The 18,927-nt window shown below is 48.2% G+C and overlaps 6 protein-coding genes across 6 annotated transcripts; 4 read left to right on the forward strand and 2 right to left on the reverse strand.

Annotated features, from left to right (window-relative positions):
• Positions 1-2,396: 2,396 nt before the first annotated feature.
• FOXG_11129 (uncharacterized protein) lies at positions 2,397-4,733 on the forward strand (the record flags this gene model as incomplete). The annotated part of the gene is made up of 4 exons (XM_018390642.1): positions 2,397-2,589; positions 2,657-2,946; positions 3,161-3,380; positions 3,493-4,733. The coding sequence occupies 4 exons, from the start codon at positions 2,397-2,399 to the stop codon at positions 4,731-4,733; spliced, it is 1,944 nt and encodes a 647-aa protein (XP_018249150.1).
• A 1,566-nt stretch (positions 4,734-6,299) lies between these two features.
• FOXG_20466 (uncharacterized protein) lies at positions 6,300-6,518 on the forward strand (the record flags this gene model as incomplete). The annotated part of the gene is made up of 1 exon (XM_018400746.1): positions 6,300-6,518. One exon carries the CDS (start codon positions 6,300-6,302, stop codon positions 6,516-6,518), a length of 219 nt encoding a protein of 72 aa, XP_018249151.1.
• A 3,852-nt stretch (positions 6,519-10,370) lies between these two features.
• FOXG_20467 (uncharacterized protein) lies at positions 10,371-11,787 on the forward strand. Its single transcript, XM_018400747.1, has 3 exons — positions 10,371-11,118; positions 11,165-11,373; positions 11,419-11,787. The coding sequence occupies exons 1-3, from the start codon at positions 10,387-10,389 to the stop codon at positions 11,630-11,632; spliced, it is 1,155 nt and encodes a 384-aa protein (XP_018249152.1). The 5' UTR covers positions 10,371-10,386; the 3' UTR covers positions 11,633-11,787.
• A 112-nt stretch (positions 11,788-11,899) lies between these two features.
• FOXG_11130 (uncharacterized protein) lies at positions 11,900-13,836 on the reverse strand. Its single transcript, XM_018390643.1, has one exon. It carries the CDS (start codon positions 12,830-12,832, stop codon positions 12,086-12,088), a length of 747 nt encoding a protein of 248 aa, XP_018249153.1. The 5' UTR covers positions 12,833-13,836; the 3' UTR covers positions 11,900-12,085.
• Positions 13,837-14,404: 568 nt separating this feature from the next.
• FOXG_11131 (uncharacterized protein) lies at positions 14,405-16,372 on the forward strand. The gene is made up of 5 exons (XM_018390644.1): positions 14,405-15,257; positions 15,313-15,402; positions 15,456-15,682; positions 15,733-15,917; positions 15,968-16,372. The coding sequence occupies exons 1-5, from the start codon at positions 15,043-15,045 to the stop codon at positions 16,118-16,120; spliced, it is 870 nt and encodes a 289-aa protein (XP_018249154.1). The 5' UTR covers positions 14,405-15,042; the 3' UTR covers positions 16,121-16,372.
• Positions 16,373-16,867: 495 nt separating this feature from the next.
• On the reverse strand, positions 16,868-18,463 carry FOXG_11132 (uncharacterized protein; the record flags this gene model as incomplete). The annotated part of the gene is made up of 2 exons (XM_018390645.1): positions 16,868-17,729; positions 17,778-18,463. 2 exons carry the CDS (start codon positions 18,461-18,463, stop codon positions 16,868-16,870), a joined length of 1,548 nt encoding a protein of 515 aa, XP_018249155.1.
• Between the last annotated feature and the right edge of the window lie 464 nt (positions 18,464-18,927).

The raw sequence follows: 18,927 nt of genomic DNA on the forward strand, positions 1-18,927 counted from the left end.
GAATTATGACGACATGCACTCTTTCTCATTTCGCACAGAGACAGGGGACCTTGATACGATCTGATATGACAATGTCTATTATTGTATGAGGCTGAACATGATTGAGTCCGTCCCGACAAGAGGAAGGGGATCTCTAATGCTGAGGCGCTTAGCGGCTCTCTTTCAAGGCGTATCAGAGTGTCTACATTATCTCGAGAGTCTAGTAGTCTCTTCTTGGGCCGTGTTCCATAGGATGATTCAGTGTATGCGATGTCAGTGGATACCAGTTCGTGCTGAGATGAAGGCTGACACAAAACCCTTGGACCCTTTTTCTCTTGCCGTGTGTGTTTTGCAGCTCGGATAAGGGTTCCCACGGGTTCTGTACTGTTGCACAGACCCTATCCCGTGGGATTGAGGCGTTGAGGAGACGTTTGTGCCTGGAATGAGCTGAGATGAGGCGCCGATGTGCAACGCGAGATGGGAGGGGACGAGGAAGTACTGGAACATGACACGATACATTCGATTCAGGGAGGCTTAGGAACAGGAGACAGGAACAAAACGTCCGCGATCTCCGTAGACTCTAAAGATATGGACCTTTTTTGTTATCCAATAAGTATGGACAGTACTCACTCCATCTCAACGCCATTGTTAGCCCAATGCAAAAACGACAAGTTACATGAGCTAATGTCACTATTCATCTCGTAGACCACATGATGCCCTTAAACAAAGAGGCCGAGTTACGTCTATCATAGAGCACATGAACGGGAATAGGGGAAACACAACAAATACCGGTTAAGCGACGACGCCGGCGCGGAGACTAGGGTCAGGGCTATTGAGTTACGGGAATGGCTTCGTTGATGACATTGGTGGGGCTCCACAGAGGTCCCCCAACACAGTAATTCATCTACAGTGCAGTTCTCAGTCGCAGTAGAGTACGAGAACCCCTGAAAGTCTGTTTTTCCTTTTGTGGTGCTCGGCCGGCACTTGTCAAAAAAACAGAGTTTGAATGGACTGGTGGAGGCTATTTCGTGTTTAGGGGTTAACTTGCTACTATTGGGTGTGAGGGAATATTCTCTGGAAGCCTATGATCTCTGCATGGTTCGTTCCCGGCAACCGGTTTACTTATCTAAACGAGGTTGCAGTCAAAATGGAGTATGCAATGTAGATCAGATAATCAAACATAGGCCATGTCAAGCTGAATTGCGATTTCGGGTGCAAGTGAAGCCCGTGATTGACGCCGGGTTCTGTACCCAAGAATCAGTAATAGTTGGACATGGGTTGCATGAACCAGGTAATGAATGAGTAAATGGTTGAGTTGATAGTTCTCTTTGCTTCTTGATACTGTGGTCATAGGAATGAAAAAAAGAGGTGGTTGTACAGCATAAAATGATGAACTGCAGCGGCGGCAATGACGCAAGAGATTAGAAGGCTACTGTACGTAAATACAAAAAGAGAAGCGAAAAAAGAAAGAAACGAACATGATCTTGGTATGGGGGACATGCTATTCCATGCATGAGATTGCATATGTCGATTACCTTGGCCTGCAGTGCAGTAAGTAATACGACACCTACATACAATAGCAGGCGGAGTCTCCCCCGTCGGGTGAACGTATCACATGTATAATGTGCATGTATTTGCGAGATGTGATAGATCGCGGGGAAAGAATGCGTCGAATTGGTTGGTAAGTCTGCTCGGCAAGACAGGGACAGGGACAGGGACATGGCCTGCATGGTATTTTGTGGAGATATCATCAAGTAGAATGCCTGCCGTCGGATACTGTAAGGTAAATGCACTGCAATGCAATGGATACGAGAGGTGATAATCTGTTGAGTTGTGAGAAGTGATAGTGGCAGCTCTGTTTCCGAGAAATTGCCTGTTAATCAATCTCGCAGGGTCACATCAACTGCAGTTTTGACAGCTGTTCAAGGATACAGACCCTCTGTAACTCAAAATTAGCCGTCATGGCGGCTCTTCAATTCAGCTCTCATGGTCACTGATGACGACCCTACAGTATAAGCAGTGCAGTTGATACAGTGCACACGTCCCTGATCGACCCCCTGTAACTTAGCTCCGATCTTGGCATCAGCCGTTAAAACAGGCTGAAGAGGCCCCCAAAGAGAGGCCTGTGCGCTTGTCACTTGCTGCTGTGCCACAGCCAATAACAAATTCGCGGAGTATTGCCGTCTGAATAATGTCATCATCAATCTCCACTGCCTGCCCTGCCAGCCAGCAACATGCACATGCACTGCTAGTAACCAGCTGAGGAACGGAGCGTCACCACTTTTTTTTTTCTCTCTTTTACTGTATGCCCATGATTATCAAAGTTGAGACTCGGATTATCTCGACCGACGCAAACCCCGGGGATCCCGGAGCCTGGTTGTTTCGATGCTGGGCCGGGCTGACTTAGCAATCTCGCGATGGCTTCGCTTCCATCTTACCAAGATGCCGTCTCCCCCGACTGGCTGCCCCTAGTGGCTCCCTACGTCTCTCCCGAGGACTATCCGGCATTGTGCGGTGTAAATCGCCGGTACTGGGACGTTTTTGCCCCACGCATATGGAGTCGTATCCCACGCTCAGACACAGTGACCGGTCTTGATGATGCAGAATATGGTGAGCTATGGACTGAACAATGCCCTAGTCTCTTGTCCTCAGAGCAGGAACTGATTAGTTTCATCAGATTTGGATTGGTTGCTGAACTCTGTTTTCAACGGCGTCAGTCGGATGAGATCCGAGACGTTGAGCCTTGTTCGAGTCTTTGATGCTCGCTCCATCAGGGGTACATATTCTCTCAGCATGGGTGTCAACCTCAACACGAAGTTGAAGAATGCAGTCAAGTTCTTACCAAACCTAAACTGTATTCTCATCGATGGCCATGAAGATCTTGACCCTTCTGAATCTTTCGCAGAGGTCGGACATCAGATTCAACTCCTCAGCATGGCCGGGTTGCCCCGTGTCACTATCAATCAAGTTCATCAACACACTTCGCGGAATTGTCTATCTAGATCTCTCATATGCTTCGGGATCACTCCGTCCCTTATTCCAAGACGATGTGCTCCCTGAATTACGTGTCCTGAAAATCCAAGGCAAGGAGGTTGACGACACCATTATTGAGAATCTAACCGCTCGATTCGGAACTCGTCTATGGAGCTTGGACTTGATTAACAACAAGCTAACAGACCAGGCGCTTGATAGTATTTGGGCTCATTGTTTGTGGCCAGCCAATCTTCGCTCGGATACCAACTTTGATGTCGAGGGTAAGCTGGAATTCGGATGCACAACCCCTGACTTTGGGACCTGGACTCGCATTGTTGAGTCTGATTGGAGTGCCTCTTTCAGTCATCCAAACAGACATTTTGTCGACGCACCGCTGTATGATCTTCACGATACACTGCCCCAAGAATGTGTGTCTAAACGACTAGACGGGAAATTCCCCATCAAATCAGATGCGGCGGACGCCGTTTTGCCGGGGCCTCCAAGGCGAGGACCCCTATTTCCCACCAGCGAGTTTTCAAGCTTCACAAGGGCTTACGCACCTCAACCTCTCTGGCAATCAGGTCTCATCCCTCGGCATCATGAAGCTACTTACGCTGTGCCGTGGACGCCTCGAACAGTTTAGCTGCGACTCTATGATGCTTGTTCCGCCTCTGAAAGGGACTATGGCCTCAGTGTGGTGGCCTAAGGCGGCTAAACTCTATGGCTTTTATGCTACACATACACTACGGCCGGTGCTGTCGTCGAACTTGCGGGTAGTCAAGCTACACCATTCAGTAGTGACTCAAATTCCCACATTGGAACTTGAGGGATTCTCCAGCATGGCTTGTCTGCACATCGCTGAGAATATACTACTGCCGCGGGCTGAGATGGCCTTCCCCGAGCCTTTTGTCCCTGACATGAATCCACGCGTCACCTCACTAACCCTTACACATGTTCCGCGGCGTTCGAGTGGCCCGCTGATCAATAGACTGGTTTCCTTCCTAAAACTTCTCTCTACGCAGGAGCGTGCGCTTTTTGACCTGTCATCTCGGCGGGGTCCCAGCGTCTTGGCCGGCCTCCGTCACTTCCGGCTCGAATTCGAGCAGGATGCTTACGAGGGCGATGCCTATATTGCCGGAGAGATAGATGCTAAACAACTACTAAACTCGGGCGATAAGGGGTTCAGTTTCTTCGATGACGAGGCCGGCCGGCGCCCGCGGCCCGTTCGAGAGCTAGCTACATCTCCCCCTCAGAAACGGGATCTGACTGAATTTTCCGTTTCTCAAGGGGAGCAGGACCTGGAGACTGAACACCTGGACATAGACGTCTGGGTGGATGGGAAGTCCACGACGGTCAAGGTATGGGTCGGCTCAGCCTCTAACGAAAGTAGCAACCCCATGCTACGAGACTATCGAGAACTGGCGTTGCATTGCAAAGTGCATGATCGTATCGGACCGGCCACCCCTGCACAAATACGTGCGGGCGTCCCCTCTTCGGCACTCGTCTTTCACACAGCATGGTGTATGGCGATCATGCCCTGTCGGCATAGGTCTGCCACCATCAAAGAGCCGACAAGGGTTGAGCTTGACGCGATGAAAGACGTGCTGTCTGAGCTAAAACAGTTCCGCCTCGAAGGCAGGGCAAAATACCTCAAGCTGCAAGGCCAGTCTGCCAGCGGAACCTGCCCGCCTGGTCCACCGCATGGATTCTGGCTTGGGAAGCTTGAGGTTTCGACTCACCAGGGGACGCTACGGAGCAAAACCGCAGACTATTGGAGATGAGCCGGGCGTCTAAACTACTGCCCGAAGAAATCGTGCGAGGAATACTCCGGACACTTCAAACTTTGTTTTATCAAATAGTCTGTCAAAGGGTAGGTTTGTGTGTTTGGAACTGCTTTTGAAACTTTTGATACCCTCGTTTTGACGTCGGGCTGGAGGGGACCGAACATCGTCAACGGCGTGCTTGGCATTGAGTTTCATAATTATCTGATGGGGAAATACGTGGCTAGCATAGGCCGATATACACAGAATGAGGAGAATCCTGACATCGACATTGGTTCAAGGATCGCCAGCTCAGGTGGCAAATGTCATGTCTCTTGTTCTCCGCCGAAACTGTCGGTTCTTCAGGATGCATAATTCGACTTTCGGGTTGACTTCATTATGACGAATTCCTCTGATGCTGCGCTTTGATGCGATATGGATTTATTCCCTCATATTCTGGACATTGACAGTAAGCTCACTCTTGACCATCCTCTGACCACATTCCTAACTAAGGAGATGATAGACATTCGCTTGCTAGCCGAGGTATGGGTTCCAAGACACTGACTGGCAGGCTGACAGCTATGGCGAGTAACATCGCGTCAACGCGTCGTCCAGGATAGGCAGTCACTGGAGTCTAGACCCTCAGCTGACAACAAAATATTCGCCTACCCATGGACCCACACTTTTGGCCTACACCCCTGCAGATCGAACACGTCGTGCAAAGAACCCAGATGTTAAAAGACAATGTCATTGTTCTGCGTTGTGGGTAAGAATGTCTTTGACGGGTTGATTATAGAGTTTTGTGGCACACGGCACAGAGTTTTGATCTTGACCAGTCCTTCTTTGGAGGACGTTGCGAAGGAAGAGGGTCCGAGCTTAGCAAGAAAGGAATCCGAACCTTGGGTTAGAACCAAACGATCCCCTTTGGGCTAAAAGCCGCAAGCTACAGGCCCAAGGCACGGTATTTGTTAGAGTTTTGAGGCTTTGAAGCTATTCGCAACAGCGCCCCAAGCAGGAGAAGGGGGGCCCAATACGAGCTGTGCATTCTTGGCGCTAGCGCAGCGACCCGAGCCGTAAACGTTAGCCTGACGAGAACGGTTTCCCGAATGGCTGGATGAACTTCTCAATCAGGATTGAAGCCGACACTTGCGTTTAATTATCTTTCAGTTCAGTGTCTGTCTTGCCTTCGTTTCTCTCAAGACCAAAACAAAAGTGTCCCCATTCATGCATACTACAGGCTCGTGCTGCGGTGGTCTAGAACGCCCTGGACCTGAAAGCAGGCCCAGCTAATGTACATTACAGAACAGTCTAGCCTCCAATGGGGCATAATTGTAATCTATTAGATAACATCTCTGCAGCATGAAGAATAAGGGGAATTTTGGAGCGTAACATCGTCTTGTTTCCTACTGTACCAGGACCGCTCCACGCAGCCGGAACGTAGTGCGTCGGCATCGCCGCGGCATCTGCACTTCTATACTGGTGTCGACGGAGGTGGCTGCCTGACTGCCAGGGATCACACGTATCGGGGACCTATGGTGAAGCTCCGTTGCTCCCGAGGGATTGGGAACGGACACTCCCGTTCCTTGCATGGCATGGCATGGCTGTCTAGTGAGCCGGACTCTCGGGTCTGTCGGTGCTTCCCTTTCCTTCTTCTGGGCAGAGTATGCGGCTGCCATCGAGATCTTCAGCAGCTCTTTGAGGCTATTGATCCCTGACGGAGCATGGCATGGCAAGGCAAGGCAAGGCAAGGCAAGGGGGGTTGTCAAGCTATTGATCTCTTGCATACTGCAGCTTCGGCGAACATGAGAGGAATGGACCATTGGGACGCAAAGAGGATTCAATATCGCGCGAGATGAAATATTTTGGAAAGTAGGCCGATATTTCCTCCTTGGCAGATCGGTAAACCTTTGCTGATACTTGGGAGAGGTGGCAAAACACTCTTCACCGGCTTACACAACGGCTTGCAGAGCTGTCAGTGACCTGCCATTAATTAAGACCTGAACTAGAAAAACACACGGATTGCTAAAGCGCTCCCTCAGTTGTGTTATCACGCCACAAGCATCTCATTAATTCGTCATAATGGTCGGTGCCGTTCTAGCAAAAAAAAACAAAAAAGGTCAAAGAGTCAGGTCCGATATCCTGCCTTAGTCCCGTCCGTGTGGGGCCGAGCTGAGGCCCGCCCGGGCCGCGGCTTTTACCGTACAGGAAACTCGGGAGGCGCTCCGGAAACGGGACAAGGCTGAGAGATTCAACGACGATTGTATAGAACAAATGAACCACAGTTATTGGTAGTGGAACTGTATAGGGTAACGCCAAGACATAGATTGGCGTTGTGGTGAGGAAGTGGGAGCATTTGTGATGTATTCATGATAAACAGAACTCTGTATCAGTGGTTGCGACGGAATATCAACATCGACTTGGCCAATTGCAACCCCGGTTTTATATTAATTGTGTTGTCTATAGCCGGTGGTGGTTGGAGACGTATCATTCATTGTACATAGAGTCCTCCATGCCAAAACGTCTGATCAGTGGCATTCATAGCTAAGTAGCAAACAATACATTAACAAGGGATGCCGATCTCAAGGCCTCTTGCAATAAACTGGGATATCTAAAACCATAGTTACAATCTTGTTATCTTAGAGAATTGGTTGCAGCCTCTGCGTAGTACCGTACTATAATAGCCCATTACCAACCTGTCGATCTATCCATACGACCGAGGTCTCAGCATATTCAACTGAACCTGCTGGCCAGATAAATACACGCGCGATGCAAGGGTCACCGCGTGAGTCATCCTGTCAATTCGTCATGGTGTTCAGGGAACACCGACGGACACGGTGCAACGATCTTTTCCGGTCTTTGCGGGGCCGAGCTGCGGTCCACCAGGCTCTTACAGCTTCCGTGAGATCCCCTAGGATCCGAGATAGCACCTTTGATGTTTCCCATAGAAATGGACTCGGTATTCATTAGCTGCAAGCCAGTCAGACTCAATAAAGTATAGCAGTAAGGTTCAAAATAAAATAAATAAATAAATAAATAAAAAACGGCGATAATCTATAGGCTACATTATTAGAGATACTTGCATGCTAGACGGATCTCTTATCTAAAAGGAAATACTCTTGATACTAATGATCTAATTAGGTCAATCCTCTGAAGTACGAATAGGGTGCACTCTCGGATTCTAAGGGATAGGCAACGCAGATAGCTGTCAAACAAACGGGGCATGGCTAAGAGACTCGACGATGATTGTATAGAATAACTCAGCTATAGTATGAATTATATCGGCCTTTGAGGTAATGACATCAAGTGATAGAATAGCTATATAGCCAGGGTATAATGACATAAAGAACTCACTCGCAAGAAAGAAACTATGTAATTATTATAAGCTCAATATCAACACCAAATAGGTGCAAATTAGATATACATATAATTGACCAGCAGTTTAACTGGCGTCGGTCGCTTAAACATAATCAATAACTGTAGCCATCTAAAATCACCACAAAGTCTTTCTTGTGTGAATTAGGGGTGTCAAGTAGCGATGGTTTTTCGCAACGAGTTTGAAGTCATAGTTGTCGGCAAGCTCATGGCTTGTCCGTACCATCTAATCTCATCTACTCTCTAATTGAATGCCCATAGGGAGATCTTCGAATCGTTAAGTATGGAAGGCTATAATAGCATCCCCTGGCTAACTTCTCAGATATGAATGTTGACCAAAACAAAGTCAGTCCGAATTCAACTCCATTATCATTGTTCTAACATCAAGATCTCTTGGGTCCTGTCACTATAGCAGAAAAGAATATTATGTCTATCAATGAAGTCCACGTATTGGGTTCTAGGTAGTAGCTATTTGAGAAATAGGCTTTTAGCAAGTTCTCATGTTTCGAGGGTGCATGGGCTTGAGTATGTGATATATACTACTTGCACCATTTTGACAACACAGCTCCCTCACATGTCATGAAATATCTAATACTACAGAAGGTTTCTTGCATCTTGATGAGGCCGTGCAGCGGCACCCATAGTTGAAGGATGGAATATAACTCGTTGCTAAGGATGGTATCAATACCTCCTCGGGGGAGGGGCTTGCTGACTTGAAGGAAGATCTCTTCGCAGAACGGATTGCTGAAGGTGGAATCATAGAAGGTTGTCAGATGAATGAGAGTCTCTGGCGGGACGACGTCTCGTAGGTGTCTCAAATTCCCATGCACGTCTTTCTCGTGTGCTCAATTCTAGGTCGCGCGAGTCTATCAATGACTGGAAGACATGGCTCTGGAAATCAAGACTAATATCCTTATTCTTTGTAAACTACGATTCTAATCGTGGACTAGAACTACACGGCCTATAACCTGCTGAGGTCAGAATTGTGGTGTTTGGTACTGGAGGTTATGTTCTATTATCCCTGTTGGTTGTGTTGGTCGGAGCTGGTGTAAGTAAGAAGGCAAATACACCACGGCAAAGATGTCACTCATACCGGGTCACACAGAATGAAATATTCAATTCGAGTTCAAATAAAATCTGTGTTCATCTGGTCCAACACTTTCCAATGTTGGCGGTCTTGTAACGCGATGTTCGTCTGGCTGTGGACGCCAGCGACCTCCAACACTCGAGGCTACTTGAGGCTTTGTGACGTGTCTTCTACCAAACTTATTTCTAGACAAAGTTGCAATTAATCGATCATATAGATGCCGCATTATCAGACGCGCCACGGAAATGTGCAGGGGACAGTTGTTGCTGCCAACTTTCCTTGATAAATACCCTAGACTGACACATCTTTGCCTGTCGACCTCCGCCCCATGCTTTATATATGCTGCTCGAAATCAATCCATTGACTTACTTCAATTATATCACTGCGAACTTGGGCATTGTATTTCCATGTTGCTGATCGCGAAGTTCTGGTTGTTGATCATTCACAACTGAAGACGTAATACAATACGGAAGCCATGTTCATCAGACTCAAGACACACGCAAACTTACTGAGTGACACATAGCATGTTGGCTATTGAGATCCATAAGAACATCTTTTAGGGAGAATTATTTGTATTGAAGCGAAGGATGCGGAATAAGAATGTTGTCGCGTCTCAACACCTCACGTTGGTGGATTTAGGATATTGTCCAGCGCCTGGGCTCAGGCGCGCACTGCACTGCTCCTTATGATTTTCAACGTGAATATTCATCCATAGTTCACAGAACAATGTATTGAAATCGAGTGGACAATGCTAGGATGACAATGACCATGCTGTGCCTCTCTTTGAAGCAGAACAAACCTCTTATAAGCCAACCAACATCTACCAACTACTCTGCGCCAACACCACGAGGAAGAGGGTTACTCAGCACTAAAACAAGTGTCTCTCGGCAAAAACTCAAGTATACTGGATAAAATAAAGTGTTAAGCTCTTTAAACAGCAGAAATGGTGGTGTTTACGACAGTAAGCACGTCTGCTGACTGTGTTGGAGACTCCAAGCTCTGCTTATCCGACACTCCTTCACGAGTAATATTTGACCTCAGTGTCAGGATCAACCATCATAGTCAGCGGAAGTCCGAAAGATGGGTCGGAGCTGACGAGAGTTGATAAAGGTCGAGGCTCATGCGTGTGTATGTAGATATTGTGAGGTTTTTCGCAGGAAAGTAATTCTTGGAACATCCATCATGGGAACTGGCGATGGGGAAATTTGAGTTGAAATGATTTCTGCTAGAGCTCTCGATCACCTGCGACAGCAGTTTTGTGGTGAGGCTGTGCGCATTAGTGATGATGATAACAACACGAAAGCACCTCCGACAAGCGACGGCAAGGAGGATAATCAGAAGGAGACAGTATCGCGACTCATTCACAAACCTGTGAAGGATGATAATAGCTCGATCGCTGTCAATGTCGAAAATGAACTTCTTCGACTCCCAGCAGAACTCCAACTTATGATCCTACAGCATCTCACATTCGGCGAGGTCGAGTCTCTGCGACGAACATGTCGTCTCCTCCGCCATACAATCAACAAACCTTTCATACGCGAAGTCTTCCCCAGCATAAAATTCGAACTCCTCTCAACATGCTATCGCTGTCTTCGCTACGACGCGCTGAGAGATCATCTCATCCACGCTGATGAGTCTGACGCGAGATACCCTCTGGCCAACGAGTGTCTCGACTGTGTTTCTTCACGAGGAGGTTTCGTCGTGGGCCGTATGTATACCCTCGGAACGTTTGCGACGGTTTGTGTATGTCGATACTGTGGGTTTCCTGTTACGTCGGATGCGGCGTGGAAAGAGTATGAGTTCCATCGGGTGTGTTATAGGCGATATCGGATGATACTGCTGTACTATTTTTTGGTCGGTTGTGCGCAGAGTACGATTACCATTGTAGCAGCGTCGTTGTGTTGGAAGTATTACAAAAAGCAGAAGCTGGTTCTTGGACCTACAGTGGTAAGTGAGTGAATATGAGGTAAGAGTGCTGTGCTGACGAGTGTAGGTTAACTTTCTCATGGCGTGTTGGGTGTTTTGCTTGAGTATGGTAAGAGGCACAGAGTTGAGGACTTATCACTGGTCTTTACTTCTAGAAATGGGTATTTTGGGACTTTGGATTCCGCCCCTTACAGGTGTTGTTAGGACCATGGAAAAAAGATCCGAGGGGGTTCGAGCAGCAGACATTGCAACAATCTTTTTCATTGCTTGCAACATGTAAGTCTATGAGCCTACAACAAAAAGAACATTCTGACAAATCAGACTATTTCGTTTCATCAATGTTCTTGGCAACACACTCCTTGTCTCCGAATACAAGCTCTGGCGCCGCTACATGCCGAATCAATCAAGGCCAAGTCGAATCCTCAACAAAGTCATTGCGTTTCTCATCTTCTGGACGTACCCACCAAGCATTGAGCAAAAGTTCCCGGGGAAATGGTGGTTTTCCAGTCAGAACACTCAGGCTGGAGGTGTTTGACGCGGCAGATGGTGGATGGTCTGGGGAAACGGGACTTGCAATCTGGGGTAGATCCGGAGACACGGAGGGCGTGGCGGTGAAACGGTTCAATTGGTCGCTCAAGTTGCAGTCACTCCTTTTTCTTCTTCTTCATTTTCACATGAGATCAGATCAGATCTAGTTACGTCTTGTTCATCTTCTCAGGACATGGTTCTTGGAAGATTATGGGGAAAGGCTTGGCTATGCAATGCAGGTCACTTCAGCTCAACAACTCAATCATGCGCTCGTGGGAGATTGGATTATGTTACTACGCACGATATCATGGCGTTGCTAGGTCTCACTAAATGTGCTTGTTTCACGAACGGATTCTAGATTTGACATCCTTGACTTTCAGGAGATTATGTCGACGAGGCAACTCGGTAAAACTTGCTCATTTTTAAGAAACTCCTGCTATGATTACTTGAGAATCTCTTCCTAGTTGGCATGCTTCTTGGTCGTCGTCTCGGTGTGATTGCTAGCAACTCGGGGATCACGGAACCCTTGGCTCTGATCACCGCGCTCAGCGACATCACCTCCTCCTTGCCCAAAAGCGCCCTGGAATGACTGCCGAGCTGACTGATCATTGCTATTCTTGCTGCTACTGCTGCTGCCACCCTTGTTATTGCTGTCGTCGCCACCACCTGATTTGTCCACTCTTGGCTGGTGTTGGTCGTGCTTCGTCGCGTCTCTCTTGGTTGGCGTGCCATCGTAGTTGCTAGCCACTCTCGTATCCTTGGCCTCCTTTCCAGACCCATCACCAGCTTTGGATCCTCCAGTGCCAAACAAACCACCTAGCATTCCACTGCCATGAGAAGTGCTCGATGTACCGGGCTGGTCCTTGGCAGACATCTCAACTGAAGTTCGAACGTTGGAACCGCCACCGCCAACTCCGCCGCCTACTCCACCGCTGGGAAGCTTCTCGGGAGGTGCTGTGGTGCCCTCTTTGCGGTTCGAGTTGGCGTGGCTAAGCTCGTGGCCGCCTGTGACGGCATTTCCTCCAATGCCGGCGCCGCTGAGTCCTTCGGCCTTTTTGGCCTCCGCGCGACCCTTGCGATCTTGCTCAGGTGTGGTTTCGGGCTTGGATCTGCCTAGATAGTAGACACCTGCACCGAGAGCTGCTACGCCTGAAATGATAGGAACTGCAGCGGAACCTTGTTGGCCAGCACCGAAAACTGCCTTCATTTTGATGGTGCTTTTAAGATGTGATATTAGAGTGTTTAGAATTGATGCGTTGTAGAGCAATAGAATGAGATCAATTGGACAATGTTTGGTGAAGAGAATGGATTTCTCTCTTCTGTTTGTTTTCTACTGTCTCTGTCTGTGACGTCGTTGATACAGTCATGACGGATGGGCTACTCATGATGACAACATAGATGTGTAAGTCCATACCATAAACAGCAAGACGTCAGGGACCAGAGCAAGCCATGATGGGTCATTTATCGATAATGATGAGCTTTTCATTAGGGGAGAAAACCATTGAGTCTTATAATCACGATGAGGTTATAAAACGGCGATTGAATGTGTAAATCATCACGATCGAGTCGAGTTGATAGCATGCAACTTGTGGGCCAGATATCATCAATGACGGCGTGAGTTGGTTGTCATTCACTGCCCAATAGATTGTGAGGGTCGGTCTTTTGTTCTTCCGATGACACCGGAAATACAGGACTGCAAAGTATCGTATTTTTAGCGAGCTCACTAAAAGGCGGAACCGCGATTTAGCGTAAAACTAAATCACGGAGCCGCAGTCAACCATTGTTTCCCCTCATCTCAGGGCGTTGCAGGGGTTGAAGGGATCAGAATCTGGGGCAATGGGGAAAGGGACTTCTTCAGAGTCTGAACGTTCTTGGCCTTGGACGTGACGATCGATGGACTTTTGTATTGATGGTGGAATCAGGTGACAGTCAAAGCTGAATTGTGTGCTTTGACCGTTGAGATGCTCCTCTATTCATTGTTGGCAGAGATACAGCATATCAGATACTGAATTGGAGAAGAGGGTTACATTTCTCGAGTCAGTCAACAACCGTTACAGCGTGTAACTGTCTATGCAGCCATACAGAGATTAAACGCTTTCAGCAGCCGGTCCCCTCTGCCAGCCCAACTAAACTGGAACGCATCATAATCGACCCATCAACAAAAGCTTCTTGTCCCAGACACTGACTTATACGTACCCTGCCACGTTGCCCCTACACCTCTACAGTAACCTTATAGGCCTTCGCCGTAAATCTCATATACATACATCCTATAGTGATGTCCACTCATCTGGCAGCGGATCCGAAGTTCTGCTTCTTAGACCACCAACACGAACCCAACTCTAAGATTCACGGAGGTAGTACCAGTCCGGGGCCCCGGTGATCTCTGATACGTATCCATAATATACACATTTGTTGGTATTTTCGATCCTTTCCCCAGAATGCCGTTTCCAAGCCATCTGTTCTTCTCTGTTGTGTTGTTCTCTTATGTCTTGTATAAGCCACTATGTCTTCCCCTCACAGCAACTCGGCTGGCCGGAGAATAACCTAAAGTCAATCTTGCCTCTCGATATAGACTATCCTCAACTAGCAATTGATACGCGTAGAACATTCACTCTCCCCCAAAAGAATCCCCCCGCACAAATGCATCAACGGTGAGGCTGCTCCCTCCCTAGTCCCTGTCTCCCTCAGCCGGGCGAAGGGATCGTGTGGAGATGGTGGCATCTGGGGTTAGAGAACTGAACTCCAACTCAAGGTCTTAGCGCTGCCAATCTAATTCCTCCCCCCGCAACGCAAACACGCACGCCAGGCTGGGGTAGGATATTACACTCTTTAGGCTGCGAGAGGTTAGACTGTGACAAACTCGTCGAATCGGAGAGTTAGTCCTCTTCTCCAATCCTGCTGTGGCTTTGATGAATCGAAGACATGCTTGACTCGGATGACACGGCGCCAATGCAACCAAAACCAAACCAAACCTCGTGCTTCTAGACGGACAGGCGGGCTGATCTTCTTGACGCTCAGATGCCGTTGTTGTTCCTCTTCTCCTAGTGGTGGAGATCTGCGACTGAATAGACAGTCCATACAGGACCTGGGGAAGCAAAAAAGCAAAGCAACATGAACCAAACATGCAACATGGGGCCGGATCAAAGGGTGGCGCCCCTGTTCCGTGCCAATCTGGGGGACCAGGCTTGGCTTTTGAGCTTATGTCTCCGTATTGGCTTGCAATTCATATATATTAGGGGAGCTATGGCCTGATATAAGTCCCTTCCTTGTCCCTGCATCTGCATTGACTTGTTGTCTCTCCTCTTCATTATCCCACAATCTGATTTCGATTCTATATACCATTGCGACTCTTCTCCTTTTCACTAAGAAAGAAAAGTCTCTTCCCAACAAACTTCCATCCTGGACGAAATCACCATCATGGCCGCTACCACCGAGCACAGCGAGCAATTCAACGAGAAGCATGATGGCCTCAATGGCTTTGATCCTGAGGCTCAGCGCCTGGAGAGCTTGAACAGGTTGCGAACTGCTCAGAGTGTTCAGATGAGCCCTGAGTTGTTTGAGAAGCTTTACCTTTCGCCTATGAACCAGGTCAAGGGAGATCTTCGACAGACATTTGGAAACCCTACACCTATGTATGCGGATTTCATCTCTATTTACAGTGATGTCGATTGCTGACAACTATTGTAGTGCTCTGGTTGGTTTCCTCCTCGCTTTCACACCCCTGACTTGCGATCTCATGGGCTGGCGAGGCGCTGGTGGCAGTGGTGCTGCCTCAAAGTACGTCTTCATCCCGTAACACCCCCTGTTACTCCTTCTAACGTTGGTATCAGCGCCGTCTACGTCTTCATGGGCGGTCTTCTCATGATCATCGGTGGTATTCTCGAATGGGTTCTCGGCAACAGTTTCCCAGCCTGCGTCTTCTGCTCTTTCGGTGGTTTCTGGTTCTCTTACGGTGGCACTCTCATCCCTGCCTTTGCTGCCTACGCCTCATATGCTCCCGCCGATGCCACATCCGCTGCTGAAGGTCTTGCTACTCGAGGTTTCAACGCCAGTCTCGGTAAGTCCAAATACTCTGTCGGCTAGTGAGCTTTGGCTAATGACGTATAGCTTTCTGGCTGCTCTTCATGGGTGTCTTGTCCTTCATCTTCCTCATCTGCGCTTTCCGAACCAACGTTGTCTTTGTCATGATCTTCTTCAGCTTGACCTTCTGCTTCTTGATGATCACTGCTGCTTTCTGGGCTCTGGCCGATGACTTCACTGGAAACGCAAAGCTCGCACAAAAGCTCCTCGTGGTATGTAATCTCCTACACTTCACATCTGACCGCCTAATAACTTGTCACAGGCTGGTGGTGCCTTTGGGTTCGTAACATGCATGTCGGGCTGGTACATCCTCATCGCTGTCCTCTTCGCCATCGTCGATTTCCCCATCCAAATCCCCGTTGGCGACTTGTCCACTGTCATCAAGGGACACAGCGAGAAGGCTCGTCGTGCTTAAGCTGGATATTATGGATTAATATGGAAAAGGGGTTGTAAGGATGATACGCACACCGGGGCATCTCTTTACTGGCGTTGGTGATGGCGTTGAATCATCCAACAATTGGAAATGGGTGGCTTCTTGTCCGACTTTTTGACCTTGAGATTCGAACTTGATTTAGTTATTGGCTATAACCAAAGGATCTAGTTACTTTATTAGCGGAAAAGAAAGTGAATATCAGGGACGTTTCCCAAACGCGCTGTGCCACATTAATTATTCGTTTCTGAAGCACCACTGTTTCTTAAGTTTGGGAATGCAATATGAACTTGGAGGCGAAAGAGAGTGTCTTTTAGTTGACTTTATTGAGCCAGTAGATCTCCTTCAACTTCCACCCAAAATCGCCATGCGCTTAGAACGGGCCCTAGAAGCGACACAAAGAGGAGACATCCAATAACACCTTATGTAGTTCTTCAATAGTTGGGTAGCTCTAGGGACGGCATTGCGAGAGGGTTTGCGTCGTACGACATTCCTCCAACTTGGTCCCATTCGACGCTATGAGCACTCAACAATGTTTCTCTTGGGCTACAAGGAATAAATGTGGCTATATGCCAAATTGAGGTCACCTTGGAAATCACGATGAATAATGAAAGAATTTAAAGGTTATAATATATTGTGAAATCACTGTAACTCCTATACTCCCAAATTCGAAATTCAGCCTTGCAGACTGCTTCTTGATTTCGGCCCTCTCAAGGCACACTCAAGACCTCTTTAAGCGACGCCTTTCTTTCTGAGAACCACCTTGACATCATCTCCGTATCTCTCAAATCCAACATTGAATCCTCCACGTAGAGTCGGCACTCTGAACCCCTCACCAGGAGCAGCTTCAATGTCAAAGGTACGAAGCATAGTGGCAACAACAGAGAAGACGATATCGGTACCAAACACGCGACCAGGACACATATTCCCGGCAACTCCAAAAGCTCTGACCTTGCGAACGGCACTTCCAGAGACTTCGCCCGCTTTGTCGATGAAGCGCGAAGCTTTGAATACCGCGGCATCAGGTCCCCAGTTGTCGACGTCCAAGTTGGATGCACACATTGGAAGCATGAAGATCTCTCCTTGAGGAACGGCAATGGGATCCGAGTCGGGGAGGTTCAGCATGAAATCATGGCGAGCGATTCGAGCGACTCCTGTCATGTGGAGGCGGAGAGTCTCGTACCAAGATGCCATCAGCCAGGGGCACGCAGTGCGGACATTGGCAAAGTCCAGTCGTGGCTTGTCTTCTCCTTCCACATGTTTGAGTTGCTGAACCTCATTGAGAATGATCTTCATCAACTCTGGGTCCGTCAACAAGTGGCGTGTAAGCCAGACTGCAAGAGTGCTAGTGGTTGCGAGAAGGCCTAGAGCTGAGACCATTTCAATATGGTAGTAGTCTGGGTTGGTCTCCCAGTTGGGATCACTGTGAGCCACGACGTTGATACTGTGAGCGGTGGTTTTAACACGAGCTTCGCGGTGCTCGAGATGGAATTCGCGAAGTCTGGTAAGGAGGTATTTGCGAGAGTTCCAGGCTGAGTTTGCTGTAAGCCAAGCGAAGGGCCGCCCAAGAGTATCGAATGTCTCGCTGAGTTTCCTATAGCTTGTTAGTATATACTGCGAGGATGTCTTGAGCAAAGCTTACATGAACTCATTGGAAAAGTCCTGATCCATACTCCAGGGGTTGGCAACTCCCCAGACTGCACTCGCTGTAGCAGAGACAGCCAACTCAAACACCCAACGTCCAACAAGAACTTCATTCGTCTCGGGCATCCTCATCACGCGGTCCCTGATGTTGTTGCTAGAGCGTTGATTGAGGGATACAATGTTCTCGGCGTGTCCAAACTTTTGCTTGTGCAGAGGCTGAGGGTTGTAGCCGAAGACAGCCTTGATGGTCTCCTCCTTGAGACCAAAGAGGCGGGGACCAACGTAGACAAGAACTTGAGCAAGACCAGTGTCATTGACGTGACGAGAGAGAACTCGATCCATGCTGGGATGACATACGGTGATTCGTGCAAATGGGATGTTGATGGTGAAGATTGGTGCAGTGGTGGATTTGATCAGACGATTGATGTAGCGAGTGCTGTCGATTGTAAGGCCAAAGAGATGGCCCAACCAGGGGACAACGCCGGAGAGACGGGGGAGATTGGAGATAGAAGGGGTGTCATTAGTGAATGGCTTCTCCTTGAAGGAGCTTGGAGATGAGAGGAATTGTAAAAGTCTACGAGTTAGGGCTGGAAGAACATAGACAGCAACGGAGAAGAGTATAAAGGTGGGGATGAGGTTGATGGTGAGGGAGGATAGAGCCTGAGTTTGGAGGATGGAAGACATGTTGAGTTGAGTCAACACTAATCAATAGGATAACAGGACTAAGATGCTTGTGATTGAGATGATGAGATGATTGCCCTGGTGAACCTCTTCTTTCGTCTGGCCATCTCTTCCACTTATACAACTCCAAGATAGAGCTTCTCCTCAACTCCAAACACCCTCATCGTGATCGACTTCGAGTCTCGACAAATCTCTCCACCAACTTCAACTGTGAATAAGCCCAAAGGTCTGGACTAGCAAACTCGCCATATCACATTCACAATTGCATCTCTTATCACATGAAGAATGCCTCCAAGACCACGACCTAGCAAATTCTCGAGCCACATGTATCCAGACAAGACTTGAATACCCAATGGACTCGAATAATTTTCATGTTTGTCGTTACACAGGATCCAGGATAGAGTTTGATATTGTTGGAAAGACATATATGCAGTTGGCTCCCTTTTCTAAAGGAGTGGGTGTACACG

Source organism: Fusarium oxysporum, chromosome 1 (genome assembly GCF_000149955.1).
Source record: "Fusarium oxysporum f. sp. lycopersici 4287 chromosome 1, whole genome shotgun sequence".
Lineage (NCBI taxonomy): Eukaryota > Fungi > Ascomycota > Sordariomycetes > Hypocreales > Nectriaceae > Fusarium > Fusarium oxysporum.

Coding starts and splice junctions, on each gene's coding strand:
- FOXG_11131 (XM_018390644.1), top strand. CDS start 15,043: ATGGCCGCTACCACCGAGCACAGCGAGCAATTCAACGAGAAGCATGAT. Junction 15,683..15,732: donor AGGTTTCAACGCCAGTCTCG/GTAAGTCCAAAT, acceptor AATGACGTATAG/CTTTCTGGCTGCTCTTCATG. Junction 15,918..15,967: donor TCGCACAAAAGCTCCTCGTG/GTATGTAATCTC, acceptor AACTTGTCACAG/GCTGGTGGTGCCTTTGGGTT.
- FOXG_11130 (XM_018390643.1), bottom strand. CDS start 12,832: ATGAAGGCAGTTTTCGGTGCTGGCCAACAAGGTTCCGCTGCAGTTCCT.
- FOXG_20467 (XM_018400747.1), top strand. CDS start 10,387: ATGATTTCTGCTAGAGCTCTCGATCACCTGCGACAGCAGTTTTGTGGT. Junction 11,119..11,164: donor TGGTTCTTGGACCTACAGTG/GTAAGTGAGTGA, acceptor TGACGAGTGTAG/GTTAACTTTCTCATGGCGTG. Junction 11,374..11,418: donor TTTTTCATTGCTTGCAACAT/GTAAGTCTATGA, acceptor CTGACAAATCAG/ACTATTTCGTTTCATCAATG.